The 18,257-nt window shown below is 43.9% G+C and overlaps 1 protein-coding gene across 1 annotated transcript in view; it reads right to left on the bottom strand.

Annotated features, from left to right (window-relative positions):
- GXYLT2 (glucoside xylosyltransferase 2) overlaps window positions 1–18,257 on the bottom strand; it is a 77,098-nt gene that overhangs the window by 14,322 nt on the left and 44,519 nt on the right. The window contains exon 4 of the mRNA XM_029601093.1: window positions 1,967–2,218. Within this exon, the coding sequence (XP_029456953.1) occupies window positions 1,967–2,218 (252 nt within the window). The remainder of the gene's footprint in view (window positions 1–1,966; window positions 2,219–18,257) is intronic.

The raw sequence follows: 18,257 nt of genomic DNA, 5'->3' as shown, positions 1-18,257 counted from the left end.
ATCATTGCCTGGCCTTGGATCTATGTACACCATCCTCTCAGAGACTCTCACCTAAGCCCTGCTGGTCCCCTGAACCCAAGGGCTCAACCTGTGGGGAAAGAGGTTGATACAGGTGAAGCCCATGTCCAGCCTTAGCCAGCAAGCCTCCACCAGCTATCGGAGAGGACCTTTTCTTGGTCTTTTGCCAATTCATTTTACAGGGTCTTTTATTTTTCTGTTTCTTCTCTCTCCAACTGTCTTCTACCCTTCCTCTCTCAAACACACACTCAGGCTCTCATTCTCACACACTCTCACTCACACTCGGGCACTCAATCTCACACACTCTCACTCACACTCAGGCTCTCTCTCACACATTTACACTCAGGCTCTCTTTCTCACATACTGACTCTCTTTCACACACAAACACATAGGCTCTCTCACTCTCAAATGCTGTCTCACACAAACACACAGGCTCTTACTTTCATATGCTGTCTCTCATACACACAAAGAGGCTCTCACATACTGTCTCTTTGAACATATAGGCTCTCACTCCCTCTCGCCTCTGGGCCTCCACAGTTCGCTGTGGGATAGGCTCCGTGGTTGCCCTGATCTTCTCGGGCCGCCGCAAGGTGGGATCCACAGCGGACTTGCCACAAATGTTCCTCTTCTGCATGAGGGCCGATGCTCCTCCTCCTTTCTGCCTGCGTGGCTCTGGCAATGTTTTTCTTCCGGGGCCGTGCAGGCAGGAAGGAGAAGGATCACCTGGAGGTTTGGAGGGGACTTGTTTTCTTTGGGCAATGGTGGGCTGAGCTCCATCATGGCCCCGCCAATCTTCTGTTGTGTGCAGCCGCAAGAAAATTTTGTGTGTGGCTACTCGCAGCTTGGAGGGAACAGTGGCTGGCACACAGCATGGGAACAGCACACTTCCCTGCTCAGCCACCGGTGGGATCAGGTCCAACTGGTGGCCACACGGCCAGTTTTCCTGTTTTTCGGCTGCCAGTGAAATGGGATCTACCACATGGGCCTCCCTATGTTAGCCATCAGCGCCCCCTATGGCCTTGCGCCTGGGGGCATTGGCCTCCCCCCACCCCCCCACCCCGCCTCCATCCTCGGTTCGCCACTGCTAGAAAGGCTATGGATTGGAAGAAAATGTTTGGGAGCCAGCCGCCAACCTTCAGGCCTCACCGTTAAGAGAATTCCACCTGCGCTAGCCCCAGAAGCCTGAGGAGGGGACTTGGAGAGGTATTGTTAGGTTGGGTAGCTTGCAGGAAGTCCGCGCAAGCCGCCATACTCACCCCAATGCTGACAGTAAGAACGGCTTGCTCTGGGGGGCAGACACCACCGGATCCACCCACGTGGCAGGATGCAGCCGACTTGCCGTCCCCTGTGCCTCCCCTAGGAACGCTGCCCCAACTCATTGGGCTTAAAGGGGCCCACAGCGGGAAACAGGCTACAGCGCCCTTCACCGACATCACAGGCTTCAGCCCTTTTGGATGTCTTGACCTCTCCACAGCAGCAAGGGTCCACATCACTTACACTGCTATTAATCAAGTTGATTTAGGGAATAGCCACTGTTTATTACCAGTTCTAGTAGCATGGGATCTATTTAATGTCCGATTGCTTGTGTCCTGGATTGGCCACTGTTGAAAACAGGTTGCTGGGCTTGCTGGACCCTCAGTCTGATCTGGTATGACAACTTCTTATGTTCTTAATCTGCCTTGTGTTTGCTGACATGTTGAAATCTGTCTCCCAAATAAAGGACTAATATTTTGACTTTATATTACTATCTGCGTTTTTTTTATTCGCTAAAGAATTTTAGATGTTTAGTTAAATTTGTAATAATTCATTATCATGACCTAATTTCAAAATTCATATTTGTGACCATGAACATTGTACATATTGAATACTGGAGGCAATTTAGTGAATGGTGCTACAATACATGATCTCCAAAACAATGCCAGCATTCAGCAATACTGAACCATCTTACTTTGAACTGGGTTTTTCGTATGCGAGTTAAATTCATCAGCATGACTCCTGAATTGATTCCAGTTAGCCCATAGTAAGGGTGCCGAGCGAAGCGGCTGTACCAGCCGATCTTTGGTATTTCATGCTCCGGTGCCATAGCTGCCAGCTGCGTGGTGTTGAATTGCTTCAGGAAGGCCCAGATGTCATCTATTGACCTTAGGAAGAGAACGTCAGTGTCCACATAAAGAAGCGAGTCCACATCCTTCAAAATAACCTGTTCAGAGAATGTGAAAAAAAATGTAATGTGACCCAAGAGAAAACACGTAAGGGCCCAATGAATAAATGGATCAATTCTACAGAACCAGTATCAGAATTGTTTGGTTGGATTATCCAATAATTTTGATTAGTATGGCCTGATTAACTGGGTGGAGGGATGGTATTTACTTTGCTACTTTTCAAGACTCTACCAAAATAGATGAATACATACTTTTGAAAAACAACAGCATAAAAATAGTCATCCATCCCATACTGCAAAATAACCCTATCAAAAAGTGAGCCAAATCTACCACTCAGTTTATCCAACAGCTGCCTCAGCTGTTAGACAAATTGAGTGGTAGATTTTAATTTGGGCCACTTTTTATGTTTAAATTTTTATTGATTTTCCAAAAGCATTAGAACACAACTTCTGAACAGTAGCAGGGGTCATTAGTGTGGTCCTCCTAATGGCCCCACATATAACAAAGAATCATATATCCCCCACCCTACTTCACCCCTCCTTCGCACACTCATAAGAAAACAAAATTCACATTTAGCCAGAATATATCTAGATCCCAATTTTTCTTGCAGGATTATTAACCCAGCCATCTAATAGTCACTGAGTATTTGGCTCCTAGTTCGATGATCCCATATACATTGAAATGTTCTGTTCTTTTTAGTCATATCCAGATTCTCAGCATACTTTTCGTAAATACATAAACTATGCAGCAAAATCCGAAATTGTGTTAAAGTAGGGTCATCATTCCCTATCTAACATTGTAAAAACACCTTTTTTGCCACCAGAAGGGCTTTATGTATCCATAGTAGGGATGTGAATCGTTTTTCTGACGAATTAAAATTTCGTATGATATTTCTTAATTCGTCAAAAATTCGCGAATGATGAGAAACAATTGCATTTCCCCCGAATTTGTCAAAAATCGTTTTTCCGATTAGTGCGCACTAACAAAAATAGCAAAAAAATAACAAAAAGTAACAAAAATTAACGGTTTTCATTAGTGCGCGCTAACTCCCCATTAGCGCGCACTAACAAAACCCATGAATTTTTGTTACTTTTTGTTATTTTTTGCTATTTTTGTTAGTGCGCACTAACAGAAGTTAGTGCACGCTGACTCCCGTTAGCGCGCACTAATCCAAAAAAACGATTTTTCACTAAAAAAAAAAAAATGCCGATCCGCAGGAAACAGAGATTTTCCCGCGGCCACACGAACCCGATAGCAGAAACGATAGGGCACCCGATTCACATCCCTAATCCATAGTCTACTAAATTTCTGACCCAAAGCCACTCCCTGCAATAGATCAAACAGCAGTACATACATATAGGTCAAGTGGTAAGATCATTGTTGTCACATAATGAATACACTGAATGACAGACTTCCAGTATAGTTCTATTTTAGGACATTCCCAAAATTGATGGCTTAAAGTCCCCACCCCCTTCTTTACATTTACCACAAATATCAGACGTTGCTATTTTCTTTTGAGAATAATAGTCTCTCATCAGGAATTTATATTGCATTTCCCACAGCTCCATTCTGCTCGTTATTGAGCATATGCGCTTAAAACAAGACTCATATTCATCTTCTGTTAATGTTAGATTCATCTCAGAGTTCCAACTTCTCAGAAGATGCCCCACATCCATGCGTGGCTTATTCATTAACAATCTCCGGTAAAATAGTGGGATGGAATGGCGAATCGGGTCCTCCCTGTCCTCGCTATCCCAATCAAATATCCTGCGAGAATTAATATAATGCCTGGTTTGTAAATATGCCAAAAAAATGCTTTTCCTCTAACTTGTGCTCATTCCTCATTTCTAAGAATGTTTTTATCTTACCTCTTTCATTCAAAATTTGTGCTATCGTTCTTACCCCTATATTTTCCCATGAGGCATAGACTTGAGCGGAGTGTCCCTGGGTAAAAAAAAACCTCTATTCCTCCTCAGTGTTATGAATTGAGAGACCTTGTTCTTTTAACTGCAACGAAGAGCAGTTGTTGCTACGCCCATACCAATGGGACTAATAAAAGGACTATTCACAAGGTGGTCGGGGATGCCTACTCTCGGGAAGTGCAACATGTTTCCCAGGCTAGTGTGAGAGAATAGTTCCTTCTCCATCTGTACAGGCGTATAAAAATTAGTGAACAACAACTAATCCGCTACGTGATGCAAATTACACGCCATATTATAATATTTTAGGACGGCCAATCCTAAGCCTCCTTTATTCCACTTACACATTAATATTGTCAGCACGATACAGGGCTTTTATTTTATTTATTGTTTTTCTGTACCGACGTTCGTTTGCACATCACATCGGTTTACAGAGAACTACATGTGAACAGATAGATAACATCAGATATGAAAGTAAATCTCAAATTTCAAACCTTTCAAATTTAATAGACTGCAGGATATTGATATATCTGATGTGATCTCGTGGAAGCTACGCACTAACTTATACAACTGGTCGAAATCAGGTTTCACAAGGATGCATGGTACCATCTGCAGTATTATATAGCCAGATAGGCAATATAATCATTTGGAAAAGACTGAATGACAAAGGAAAGTCTCTCCATCTATGCAATAGCGACTTTATTCATTTATTTATTTAAATGTTTTATATACCATCATTCCATGTGAGAATCACTAGTTCATAATGGTTTACATGTAAGGCATTCATAAATAAAAGGAGTGTTATAAAGAGGACAGATATTCATAGAAACGGAAGAAATACAAAGGTAGACTTCTAACATAGAAATAGAGCTGAAATAAAGGACCAGCGAAGGGGGATACTGTTAAAGAATTATTAATGTTGTCTGAGTCATGAGGAACTGGGTGTATCAGTCAAGTAGAAGTTTTTAAGTCGCTTTTGAACTTCTTTTTATCTGTTAGTGTTCAAAGTTCTTCTGGCATGGAATTCCACAGTTTTGGGCCAGCGATTGAGATCACTCTATCTCCAGTAAGTGTTAGATGACAGCCTCTTAAGTTCGGAATTTCTGGGAGGCCTTTGTTCTGTGACGTAGTTGATTCAAACAGTTTCTGAAAATTGACTCTGTATAGAGGTACCGGATCTTTACAAAATGATTCCCAGATATAAAAAAGAATCCAACACCCAGCAAATTAGGAACTTCCCCCTCCGATTTGGCCTTATTTGATAATCTGTTGGTAGAGGCTCACATTTATCTACATTCAGTCTCAACCCTGCTACTTTACCATATGCCTCTACCTCACAGAACAGAGCTTGTAAAGAAATTAGTGGGAAGGCTAAATGTAGGAGGATATCATCTGCAAAAACAGCTAATTTAAAAATGATTAGCTCTACCCTGATGTGGACTCCCTTACGGGCCAATACAGTAAAGGTCGCGGGAGAGCGGGCGAATGCCCGCTCTCCAGGCGCGCGCACAGGCCACTCTCCTATTACCCCTTACTGAATAAGAGGTACCCCTTACGCGTCAAAAACATGCGTCCAACCCCTCCGAACCTAATAGTGCCCGCAACATGCAAATGCATTTTGATGACCCTATTAGGTATTCCCGCGTGATTCAGAAAGTAAAATGTGCAGCCAAACCGCACATTTTACTTTAAGAAATTAGCGCCTACCCAAAGGTAGGCGTTAATTTCTGCCGGCACCAGGGAGGTGCACAGAAAAGCAGTAAAAACTGCTTTTCTGTGCACCCTCCGACTTAATATCATGGTGATATTAAGTTGGAGGCCCCAAAAGTTAAAAAGTAAAAAAAAAAAGTTTAAAATGGGCCCGCGGCTCGAAAACCGGACACTCAGTTTTGCTGGCGACCGGTTTCCGAGCCCATGGCTGTCAGCGGGCTCGAGAACAGACACTGGCAAAATTGAGCATCGGCTGTCAAATCCACTGACAGTCGCCGCTCCTGTCCAAAAAGAGGCGCTAGGGACGCGCTAGTGTCCCTTTTTGCCGCGGGCCCTAATTTACTGAATAAGGGGTAAAGCTAGTGCGTCAAAAACGCGCGTCCAATCACGGGTTAACAGTGCGCTCTGCCGGAGCTACGGCTACACGCGTATCTATTAAAATCCGGTGTACTTTTGTTTGCGCCGGTCGCGCGAACAAAAGTACGCGGGGTGCAGTTTTTTAAAATCTACCCCACTGGTGCATGGTCAGAGATGAGGGAACCAATTTGTACCTCTAAAATCTTAGAAAGGTTTCCCGATCTGTAAGGAGGTAACCTATCCTAGATTGAGTATTGTACACATGAAAAATGTGAGTATATTCTCTTTCTGAAGGATGGAAAGTTTGCCACGCGTCCACCAAGACCAAACCCTGACATAGATATCCCACTCTCTTCTGTAATGTCCCCATAGCTAATATTAGCCGCGAGGATCGATCAAGTTGACTATTTATGACATAATGAAATCTCCTCCCACCACCAATCGGGACATTGGCGTAATCCAACAGCAATTTAGCAAGACCCACAAAAAAATTATGGTCATATTTATTAGGTGCATACACTTTACACAGTACTATTGGTTTACCGTATAACGTTCCTTCCACAATCAAGTATCTCCCCCTATTATCTTCGCATCGGAAAAGGAGATCGCCTTCCCCATTAGAATCGCCACGCCTGCTCTCCTAGTCCCAGACTGAGCCAAATAAACTTGTCCTACCCCTTGTCTTTAACTTTTGATGTTCCGCTGTATCTAGGTGGGTTTCTTTGATAAATGCCACCTGTGCCCCCCATCTTTGTAAAGCCTTCAGGGTTTTATACCTCTTAGTAACTGATCCAATGCCTCCCACATTATACAACGGATCTTTCTTGATATCATCACTTATTGATCATAACTAATCGTCTCTTATCCCAATTTACCATTAATAGCTCACCTGGGCCCCCCAGCCTAGACCCCAACTCGCTCTCTGCTCTGGCCATAAAGCCCACACAATCTTACTGTCCCCTTTCCACCTCCCCTTGTCCACCATCCTTCTTCCCCCCTACCCCATTCCCTCCTGACCCCGCCTCCCCTAATAAGTTTTTGTGTACGTTTCCCCTGCAATCTCCCAAAACCCCATTTACTGTAAACCCTCTGAACCCAGAAAAAAGGAACCATTATTGATGTGCGCCTTCTCCCACCCATCACTCAAATAACCAACTTTATAATTACCTCCATATCAAGCCCAGTATCAGTACAAGCAAAAATAGTGACCAACATACATCCATATTTCTCAATGAAATTCAAAATATGTGAGCATTCTCCTAAGTAAACTAACATCCTATCCATATTAGGCATGTGACCTCATCTTTATAGTCAGCAGTGAAACTTGAGCTGACCCTGACCTTGCAGGCGAATGGTTCGGATTCTTGAAAGCTCGTCTGCTTTTGTCCGGGGTCATAACTGCACTATAGAAAGATATAATCATATTATATTCCTTTGCATAACGTTTCCTCTCTGACACTTTGATGTTTGTCTGTCTGTGGATCTCCATCTCATATTGAGTTAAAGCTGCTGCATCTTTTGCATATCCACTTGCATTATAGATGCACAGCTTCAACCAGCCGGGAACAAAGCAGCAAGCAGAAACAAAGTAAAACTATAGGTCGGATCTCACTTGCCGGGGAACTCCACTGAGAATTATTAGGTCCACACTTGCTATCACCGGCAGATCACAAATTTCCTCATGAGATCTGCAGCTTTGCAATCCCGCGAGCTATAAAACAGTTAGTCAATGTTGCTGCCTCATATACTTCACATTCTATATCCCAGATGCTCAATTTCCACTACTGGAAACAGAGCAGTAGACAAATCATAAAATTATAAAACAAGTCTTTCCCACAAAAAACTTTAACGGAGTAATGAACTGGGTCCAAACGTGCCGTCTCCGGCAGAACGCCATTAGGAGCGTGAAACCTGCAGTTCTTTCCTAGGCAATTGCTCGACTATTAAACTTATCCATCGCTTCCACATACATATAGGTGGTCTTAATTTATGTTCATATATACCATTTTCTCCTATGAGAACAATATAAAACTTTGCACAGAGCCAACAGCATGAACTTCTCATTCTGTCTGCTGTGGCAGAGACTGCAGAAACGTTTTAACCGTCGCCACAGTATCACACAAATGTGAGCCATTATTATACCGTATTCTCAGTTTGGTGGGATATAGTAGAGCAAAACAAATCTGCCACTTTATAATTACATGCATACTGACGAATCACCTTCCTCTGAGATGACACCTTCTGAGAAAAGTCATGAAAAATCAGCAACCTCTGCCCCTGATAATGCATCTCTCTTTTTTATGGTAGGCCTGCAGTAGTAGGACCTTGTGAGCAAAATTCAGAATTTTTACAATAACCCCTCGCAGTTCACCTTGGCCTGCTACCTGGTTACCCAGCCGGTGGGCCCTTTCCACTTTCAGTTTTCCAATCAAATCTGAGAGGCCTAATTCTGTGGGCAGAAATTGCTCCAAAATCTCCACAATTTTGGGGTCTGTGATGCTTTCCGCAAAACCTAAAAAACATCAATTCATTCAATGAGATCTATTCTCTATTTTCTCATCTTGGGCTCCCACCAATTTTTCTAATTTAGTGAGCTTCACGTCTAAAGTCAGGGTGTCATCTTCGCCTAGCCCCACTCTGCCTTCTACTGCAGATTTCTACTGTAGTGAAATCTGCAATGGAGGCCTTAACCTCTGCAATCTGTGCCAACATTTCTTCAAATTTAGAGTTCAGTGCTGCTACACTGCAGCTGTAAGTTCTGAAACCACTGCATCGTTTAGTGTCACAGATGGTATTGCATCTCTGTGGCAGCATTTTTCGCAGCAAACATTTTCTTTATCTCTTGAATGCATGTCTTTTCTTTTCTTTCCTCGTCAATCTTGTGGACACGACCTTGGAGTTGCAGTGATAAACAGCAACTGAATCTCTGGAATCACAGCAGTGAGTTTGTCAGTTTCATTTTGAGATTTCTCAGCGAGATGGGGATAGATGGAGGGAGAAGGCATCCAGAGCAAATGTGAAACACATCTTTCCCAGCTCACCACATCACGTGATCTCACTTCATTGGGCCACTTTTTAATTGGGTTATGTAATTTTGAAGCCACATTTTAATAGATATATCGTAGCTACTGTATTTCTATGAAAATCAAATTTATATCAAGATATCTTAATATCTGGCCTCTAAAAAGCAAGGCAAAGCTGGAAATCAAGTGGGATATTTGGTAATGCAACAGGGAAATTTAGCAGACTAGACAGGTCTTCTGGTCCTTCTCTGCAATCATATTCTATTTCCACATTTCTACTATGCACTAATGGAAAGCATTTTTCCACAGGCCACTGTGACACCACCTCCTGTCTGCTGACACCACCTCCTCTCTGCTGTCGCTTAAGTGACATCTCTGCAAGATGTCACTTAAGCGACCCCCTACTGCGGGTTGATACCGATGGGGTGAACCTAAGGGTGGGTGGGAAGGAGGTCACCTCTTTGGGAATGACTGGGAGGGTCAGGGGATTGGGATTTGATAGCCTTTAAGGGTATCAGTTGGGTTTGGATAGATAGTTTCTTAATTGCTATTATATGCAAAAAAGGGATGTCAACCCATGGACATCTTTCACCGAAATATCTGAAATGGAAGTAGAACGGATGCTAAAAAATGTAAACACCACTCCACACAAAATTGACACAATACCTACAATTGAACTGAAGAAGTCAGCTAACATAGTCGCCCATACGCTGACTAAAATCATAAACCTATCCCTAGAAGAAGGAACAATGCCAGACTCACTGAAAGGAGCAATTATAAAACCGATAATTAAGAAAAAAAACAGTGATCCCCTTATCCTAAACAACTACAGACCAGTATCAAATCTTCCTTTAATAGCTAAACTAATCGAAAAAACAGTACAGAAACAGCTAGCTGAACACCTGGATAACAACAACATACTGTACCCATCTCAACACGGATTTTGAAAACACTACAGCACTGAGACTCTGCTACTCTCTCTAACAGATAACATTCTGAGAGGCTTTGATAGTGGTAAACACTATATTCTACTAATGCTTGACCTATCGGCAGCCTTTGATACAGTAAACCATAAAATACTACTAAATAGACTGGAAGAAATCGAATTACAAGGCCTAACATTAAAATGGTTCAGTTCATATCTAAAAAACAGGTTTTTCCAAGTTCAGATCAACAACACATTATCAGAAAAAATTGATCTCAAAACAGGAGTTCCACAGGGATCAGCCCTGTCTGCGACCCTTTTTAACATATACATGCTGCCATTATGCCACCTACTTGCAGGACTAGGAATAAAAACTACATGTACGCTGATGACATCCAACTAATTCTACCCATAGAGGACACTTTAGAGAAAACATTAAACCTAGCCAACATGTCCCAAAGCATTATAAAACAACTACTGACACAAATGGAACTTGTAATTAATATTGATAAAACAGAATTTCTACACTTGGAATGAAAAAATTCTGAAACCAATCAAACCTCATTAATAATCAAAGACAACCAGAAAATTGAACTAACTGGGAAAGTACGTAATCTGGGAATAATTATAGATCCTGAAATTAATCTGAAACAACACATATCACTAAAAGTAAAGGAAGGTTATGCAAAACTCATGGTACTTAGAAAACTTAAACCACTCCTAACTCAAAATGACTTCCGAACAATTCTACAGGCACTAATCTTCTCCAGCACGGACTACTGCAATGCCCTTATGCTAGGACTACCTAATACGACATTAAGACCTCTGCAAATTCTTCAGAACACAGCAGCTAGAATACTAACCGGAAAAAGAAGGAGAGACCATATAACTGAAACCCTAGCAGAGTTACATTGGCTACCAATTGAACACAGAATTAAATACAAAACCCTATGTATCATTCACAAACTAATTTATGATGAGAAAGCAGATTGGCTAAACACAGCATTACGGGTACACACTCCACACAGGAACCTCCGATCAGCTAATAAAGCACCCCTAACCATCCCAACAGTTAAAACAGCAAGGCTGACACAAGTGAGAGAAAGAGCCCTGTCACTAGCAGGACCAATAATCTGGAACACAATGCCTCCAGAGACCAGGCTTCAAAGTGATCTCAAGGCATTCAAGGAAAGTTTAAAAACTTGGCTTTTTAAACAAGCATTTTACAAAGAGACGAGAGAATAGAGAGAAATAATTCAGGAAAAGACAGAAAGGCACCGACCCAGGGTACTTAGAACTTTACAGTAGATTAGTCTCTGAACTCTACACCACAATAAGCTTAACTATAAATCTATGTGTGATAAAACTACCCGTGTAAGTACCTTGGTACAATTGATCATGAACTACTTTGCTAAATAACTATGTCTATTGATATATTGTAACCGAACCTTTGACGGCACCTGTTAGAATGTACTATAGTACACTTACCTACATTAAATATGTGCCTACATGTAAACCGTTGTGATGGTATTTAAACTTAGCAACGGTATAGGAAAGTTTTTAAATAAATAAATAAATAAAATATGAATTTGAACAGTCAGATTGGCAGCTCTACTTTCCTGGTGAGAGTGGAATGGGCTCGAGTTATATTTCTGTGTGGAATTTCATTCAAGAAAGGCAGCATATAAATGTAACATAACAAAATTTTGTCCATCCTGGGCACAATGCTTAGTCAATACCTCTCATATATGGAACAAACACTGTAATGGCACTTCAGTACCACTCTCAAACACATGAAATTTCATAGCATGGCAGAGAAACTTTAAAATAGTAAATCCCTAGATACTCTGAAATCAGCATCTGGAAGGCAGCAATACCAACCTTGTAATAATTACAAATTTTATCGGGAAGTCACTGGTTTAGATGTTTCACAATTTTCTGAAATCCTTGCCATATTAGCGAGCAAGTCACAAATTGCTCCATGCTTATAGGAACCAACTTGTCTATACTGGCTGTGATGACATCACACAAGCACAGCATGAAGGGATCAAAATCTACTCCAAGGGAGGTAATTCCAGGATGTAAAAAGAGACACAAGAAATAAAATCCCTGAAAGGAAAAGCAATAAAAAAAAGTTGGGTAGAGAGGATACTGTTCCAGCAGTTCAGGAAAATTTCAAGTGACTGGTCCAAAGATTTCTCAAAACTACTGACTCTATAGGTAATGTCTGTAATTGATAGAACCCGATATTCAAGATTTAGGCGTTAGATCTGGCTTATGAAAATCACCCCTTGCAGGGTGTCTAGATGCCTTAAAAGTGGGCGTGACCAGGGACAGGGGTCAGGTCAGGGAAAGGAAGCTAGGTCCCCGCTACTTTACTTTTAAATCTGGCGGGTGGAAGGGAGGTTCCAGAGGCTTCCCTCTGATTCTTGTTTCATTCAGCTGCAGAGAACTTAGCCACCTAAATTCAGGCGTGCAGACTTCTTTCAGTATCAGACTCATACAACATAATTAGTAGTGCATGGATTGTGCACAATTTAAATATTACACAGAAGAGACCTTTCTCTTTTAAAGATATTAAAAGGACAGTCAATATTGCAAAAAATAAGCTGGAGAAACATTTTTATGGACTTTATTGTGTTAGAACACCATGAAAAAGGAAGAATCTTACCCAACACTGGTCACAACTCAACGACTGCAGTATAAACTCTTAGGAGGAGATGGTCTTGGTTTAAGACCTCACTGGAAAGATCTAGGCAGAGACCAACAATACCAGTGAGGTGGAACTTACTGTATAAATAACATTTTTCTTGAAAAGCACCATCTGCTGAGGATTCCTACCATATACAAGCTCTTATTGAATACGGCCAGAGGCTGAAGACAGAGAATTGACTGCCTCGGAATCAGTGCCATCAAGGAGACATGAAGGTGAGCAGCTGTTGTCAGAGCAACAGAACTAGGAAAACTCTGGGCAATCCAGCTGGCAGTTTAAAGCCAGAGATCCCTGCATCGTGTGCAGCCTGATAAAATATCATCCCTGGAAGGTGGCCAATGTAACCCTGATATTTAAAAAGGGCTCTGGGGTAATCCTGGAAACTACAGACAGGTGAGCCTGACTTCAGTGCCAAGAAAAATCTGTTATAAAGAATAAAATCCCAAAACATTTAGATAGGCATGGTTTAATGGGACACAGCCAGCATGGATTTACCTAAGAGAAGTCTTGCCTCACAAATCTCCCTTTGGCATTCCAACACCCTTGGGCTGTTAGTTCCTGACAATGAGCTCCCCAACCTTGGAGGCTCGCATCTATCGTGAATACCAACCTCTCTGGCGATGTTCAGGGAGACTCCCTTTCTCAGATGATCCACTTGCAACCACCACTGGAAGTGAGAGCAGATTTCCATTGGCAGGTGGAGCTAAATCAAATAATCCTGAGACTACGGGTTTCATCGAGATAGTGGGAACGCTGAAGTCGACGCGTATGCGCCCTTGCCCATGGTACTACTTTCAGGGTTGCTGCCATCAACCCGAATACCTGCAGAAAGGACCACACTGTCAGGCGTATAGGGCTCACCAAGAGATGCACATGTGCCATCAACATTTGAATACGAGCTTCTGGAAGAAAAATTTTGCCCTGCTTCATGTCGAACCGCACATCCAGATACTCAAACGACTGAGATGGCTGAAGACAGCTCTTGGCTAGGTTCACCCCCCAACTGAGTGCCTGTAACAAGGAGACCTTCCAGAGACTTGGTCCAAATCAACCAGTCTAAATATGGGTATACAAGGATCCCATCCTTTCTCAGCTCTGCCACCACAACCACCATAACTTTGGAAAATGTTCTGGGAGTAGTGGCTAAACCAAAAGGCAGCGCCCAAAAAATGATAATGGCACCCCAACACCGCAAAATGAAGAAAATGTTCGTGCTCCAATCAGATAGGAATATGGAGGTACACCTCGGAAAGATCCAAGGAAGTCAGAAATTCCCCCAACTGTATGGCCATTATCACTGAGTGCAATGTTTCCAAATGAAAATGAGTCACCTGCAAATGACAGTTGACCCCCTTTGAGATCCAGAATGGGCGAAAGGAGCCCTCCTTCTTGGGCACAATGAAACAGATGGAATATTGACCCATATTTTCTTGATATGTGGGTACTGGAATCACACCCCTCAAACTGAAGAGCCTTTTCAGAGTACACTCCATCGCCTGTTTCTTCTACAAGGAGTGGCAGAGAGACACCATGAACATGTCCCTAGGAACACTGAAACTCCAGCGCATATCCTTCTCATATCACTTCCAGGACCCACTGATCTAATGTGATCTCAACCCACCTCTCATAAAGAGAGAGGGGCATCCTCCTATCTCTTCTTCCTGGGGGTAGGTCAGCATTCATTGGGAGGGTCGGGAGGCTGCAGTACCCGAGCCCCTGATTCGCCTGGGCTGTCTGGGACGAAAGAACTGAGACCTGCCAAAAAGGCAGAGTTGTCTGAAAGGGCGGCCGTCTGCAGGGACGAAAACGCTTGGAACCTCTGAGACAACCCCTCATACGAAAAGGGCGTGGCAACTGCTTCTTATCCTCCGGCAACCGAGGAACCGGAGATTCACCCCACTTACTGGCCAGCTTCTCCAATTCGCTGCCAAACAAGAGCGACCCTTTAAAAGGCAATTTTGTAAGGTTAGCCTTGGATGTCGCATTGGCCAACCAATTTCTCAGCCATAACTGGCATCTGACCGCTATTACTGAAGCACTCCTCTGGCTGAGGTGCGGACCAAATCGCAGCATGCATCTGCTAAGAAGGTGGTTGCAGGTTCCATAACTGCCCTAGAAGTCACACCAGAGTCATCAACCTCCTAAGAGAGAAGCAAATAAGAGCGAGCCACCATGGGACAACAGGAAGCTATCTGCAAGGTCACTGCCACTGCTTCAAATGCTTGTTTAAGGATGGCCTCAATTCTCCTATCATGCACATCCTTCAAGGCCGTTCCTCCCTCTAAAGGGATAGTCATCCTCTTAAGAGACAGCACAGACAAGCGCATCCACTTTCGGGAAACACAGACACACTCTTCCCACTGGATCCAGAGGTATAGGCCTTCTAAGGTCTGACTCCCTTTAAAATTTGCCTCCGGGACGTCCCATTCAAGATTAATCAATTCCTGAATGGCCTTCATAATCAGGAAAAAAAACAAGAGGCTTTACGCAAAGAAACCAAAATGGGATTTTTCTTTGACTCTGACATGGTATCTGCCCCAGAACTCCCAGCATCTTCAACGTCTGGGAAATCAGGGCCGGCAATTCATCTCTAGGAAAGAACCGCAACATAGTCCTATACGTTTCTAATCCCAGAGGAATTTCACCATCCTCTAGAGAGTCAGGATCTGCCTCATCATCAGTGCCCACTGGATTCCTGTCAGGGACACCTGCTGCTTGAGAAGTACCTCGGCCCATAAATGCAGTATCAGAAGAGGGAGAGGCCACCACCTGAGGAACTGAGCTGACAGGATTGGGCGGGACTGAGGACTGTGCCTGACGAAAGGATTGTAATCCCTGAAAAAATTCTACCAAGAAAAGGCAGAAGGATCTATGCCAAAACAGGATGCACTTGAAGAGTGCCCACTAATCCACCATCCCCTGCTGAGGAACCAGACAAATGAGCTCCAACATTAGGCGTTTCTCCTGACACATCTTTACCCATAACCTCATCAGGCTAGGAAGAGGAGAAATTACTTACCTGATAATTTTGTTTTCCTTAGTGTAGACAGATGGACTCAAGACCAGTGGTTTATGATCTCCCGCCAGCAGATGGAGACTGAGCAAGCTGATGTCACAGAATATATAACCCTGCAGTGACCCCAGTCTGCAGTATTCTCTTCAAAAGCAACTGTGGACAGACTAGCAAAAAACTCAATTAAAGACATGATTAAAAACAGGTAACCAAAATTGTACTCAACCGACCATAAACACTGAACTCATGTAAGATTCTAGGTACCTCAAGCTAGGGACTGAACAGTTACCAGTAATCCCTTGGGACCCAGAGCCCCACCGGAGGACTTGAAACACTCATGCGGCAGCTATAGCTAAGAAGCCTAGTGCCTTGCCTTGTGACCCACCTGTCATATTTGGGCGTCTCAGCCTGGTGTGCCCTCTAACTTGGGCCAGCACTGTTTTGAGGCTAAGGGAGAATTGTTTTCCTCTGATTTTATTAAGCCTGGTTTTGATAAGCATGTAGACAGATGGCCTCAGGACCAGTGGTTTATGCTCCCCTGCCAGCAGGTGCAGACGGAGCAAGCTGACGTCACAGTATATATAACACTGCAGTGACCCCAGCCTGCCAGTATTCTCTGTCTCCAGCAGATGGTGGATGTGCATCTCTGTATGGGGATTGCTTTGAGATTTTTGCAAGGAGAAATTTGAAATTCTAAATTCAGGAAAAGAAAGCCCCGCTCTACTGTGGTGATACCTAAAGGTCCCTCCCCTAGTTGAGAATTCCTGAGGCGATTCCCATGGTCCCTCAGAGCTGTGCCTTGGTCTGGTTGCTGGGTTTCCTGGTGTGGATTTAGCTGCTAGTTCAGCTGAAAGGCAGCGGGTGCAGGAGGCTGAGTGCGGTGGTGACAGCAGATGCCCTCTACCCACACAGCCGGAGACTGTCTCTGTACCCAGCCAGTAAGCACTGAGCTCAGGTATGGTTTAAAAAAAAAAAAAAAAAAAAGAGGAGAAAGTTTTACCTGAATCAAAGACAGTTAGAGGGGTTTCAGGATTTCCTCTGATCTCCGTTCTCAGCACGCCATGCCGACGTCTGTTCCTGCTCCCGTTGGGGTTGGGGAACTGGGCAGTCTGGCGGGTTGAGCGACCCTTGGTGGCATAGGCCCTGCACTTAGTCTTTTTCTTGTATGCCGCGTGGTAGGCCACGGTGGCCATTTTTGTGCATGTTCTGTTGACCTCTATAGGCCGTCGGTGTGCACAGTGTGTTGGCTCTGCGCACGCATTGAGCACTCGTTTTTTGGGCGTACTTTTTACGCGCACAAACTCTTTTTACGCACTTAACTTGGCGCACCGGTTGTGTGTGCAGGGCCAGCTCAACTCACTGTGCAAGCCATGCACTTGCACAGAGTGGCGGCTCTGAGGAGGCGGCGACCTGGGTCCACTAGTGACCAAATTGAAAGGAGGCTGTGGGGCTACCCGATGGACTCCACCACGCGGGCAGCTGAAGGTAAAAAAAAAAAAAGCCGCAGGACACAAGGGTGGCTTGCCAAATCTCTGCCTGATCCGATGTAGGGGGAAAAAACCCCATATCTTCTGCACTAGCTTGAGTGACATCGTCTCCTGCTGCTGCGAGCGCTCATAATTTTGCTGGAAAAAAAGTGCCTGCATGAATAGCAGGTGCACGTCTGTGCATGTACTTTTTCCGACTCAGATTTCAAAGGAAACTTTTCCCCTTTGAAAACGGATGCAAATTCTTCAGGTAAAAGGTATCAGCAGACATTACCCTTCTGTGCACAATTTAAAAGTTATCCTATTTATATTTTTCCTAAGGTCGCTGATGATCAGGACCATTCTTCTGAGGGGGGGTGTGGTGTGGAGAAACAGAGTGACTGCCCCAGGCCTTGTGGAGCCCCACACTGTGGCAGTAAGCATTCCCCCCCCCCCCCCGTGTCACATCCTTTTAAACTGCACCCTTTCCCTGTTGCTGTTCTTCCTCCTCCCCCAACCCCTGGGGCAAAGATCTCCTTTCTGCACCACCCTGGAGCCAGGACGTGAGAAGTATCTCCTTCTGCATCCCAGCTAGTAGATCAGGGCTGGCAGGTCCAGCGTTTCTGACCCACTCCTCTACTTGTTCCTTCTCTCTCCCATTGCTCAATCAGCTAATCTGACTGGCATGGGAGGTGCAAGAGGCAGCAGGAGTGGATTAGAAGCATCGGATCTACCAGCCGCTCTCCCCCTGGTCTGGCTGGCAATAGCGAGCAGGGAGGGGGGTGGGAGGAGGGATGGAGAGGTCCCCGGGAGGAAGAGGCATACATAGGGATTATTTATTTTATTTATTAGTTTTTGTATACCATCACTCGTGTTCCACCGACACGGTTCACAATAAATAATAATACACAATAAATATACTAAAATCAACTTCCTAGGCCTAAAAATTAA

The sequence above is a fragment of the Rhinatrema bivittatum genome, chromosome 4 (assembly GCF_901001135.1).
Source record: "Rhinatrema bivittatum chromosome 4, aRhiBiv1.1, whole genome shotgun sequence".
Lineage (NCBI taxonomy): Eukaryota > Metazoa > Chordata > Amphibia > Gymnophiona > Rhinatrematidae > Rhinatrema > Rhinatrema bivittatum.
Note: the sequence above shows the minus strand (reverse complement) of the source record. Positions and strands in the feature narration are given on the sequence as shown.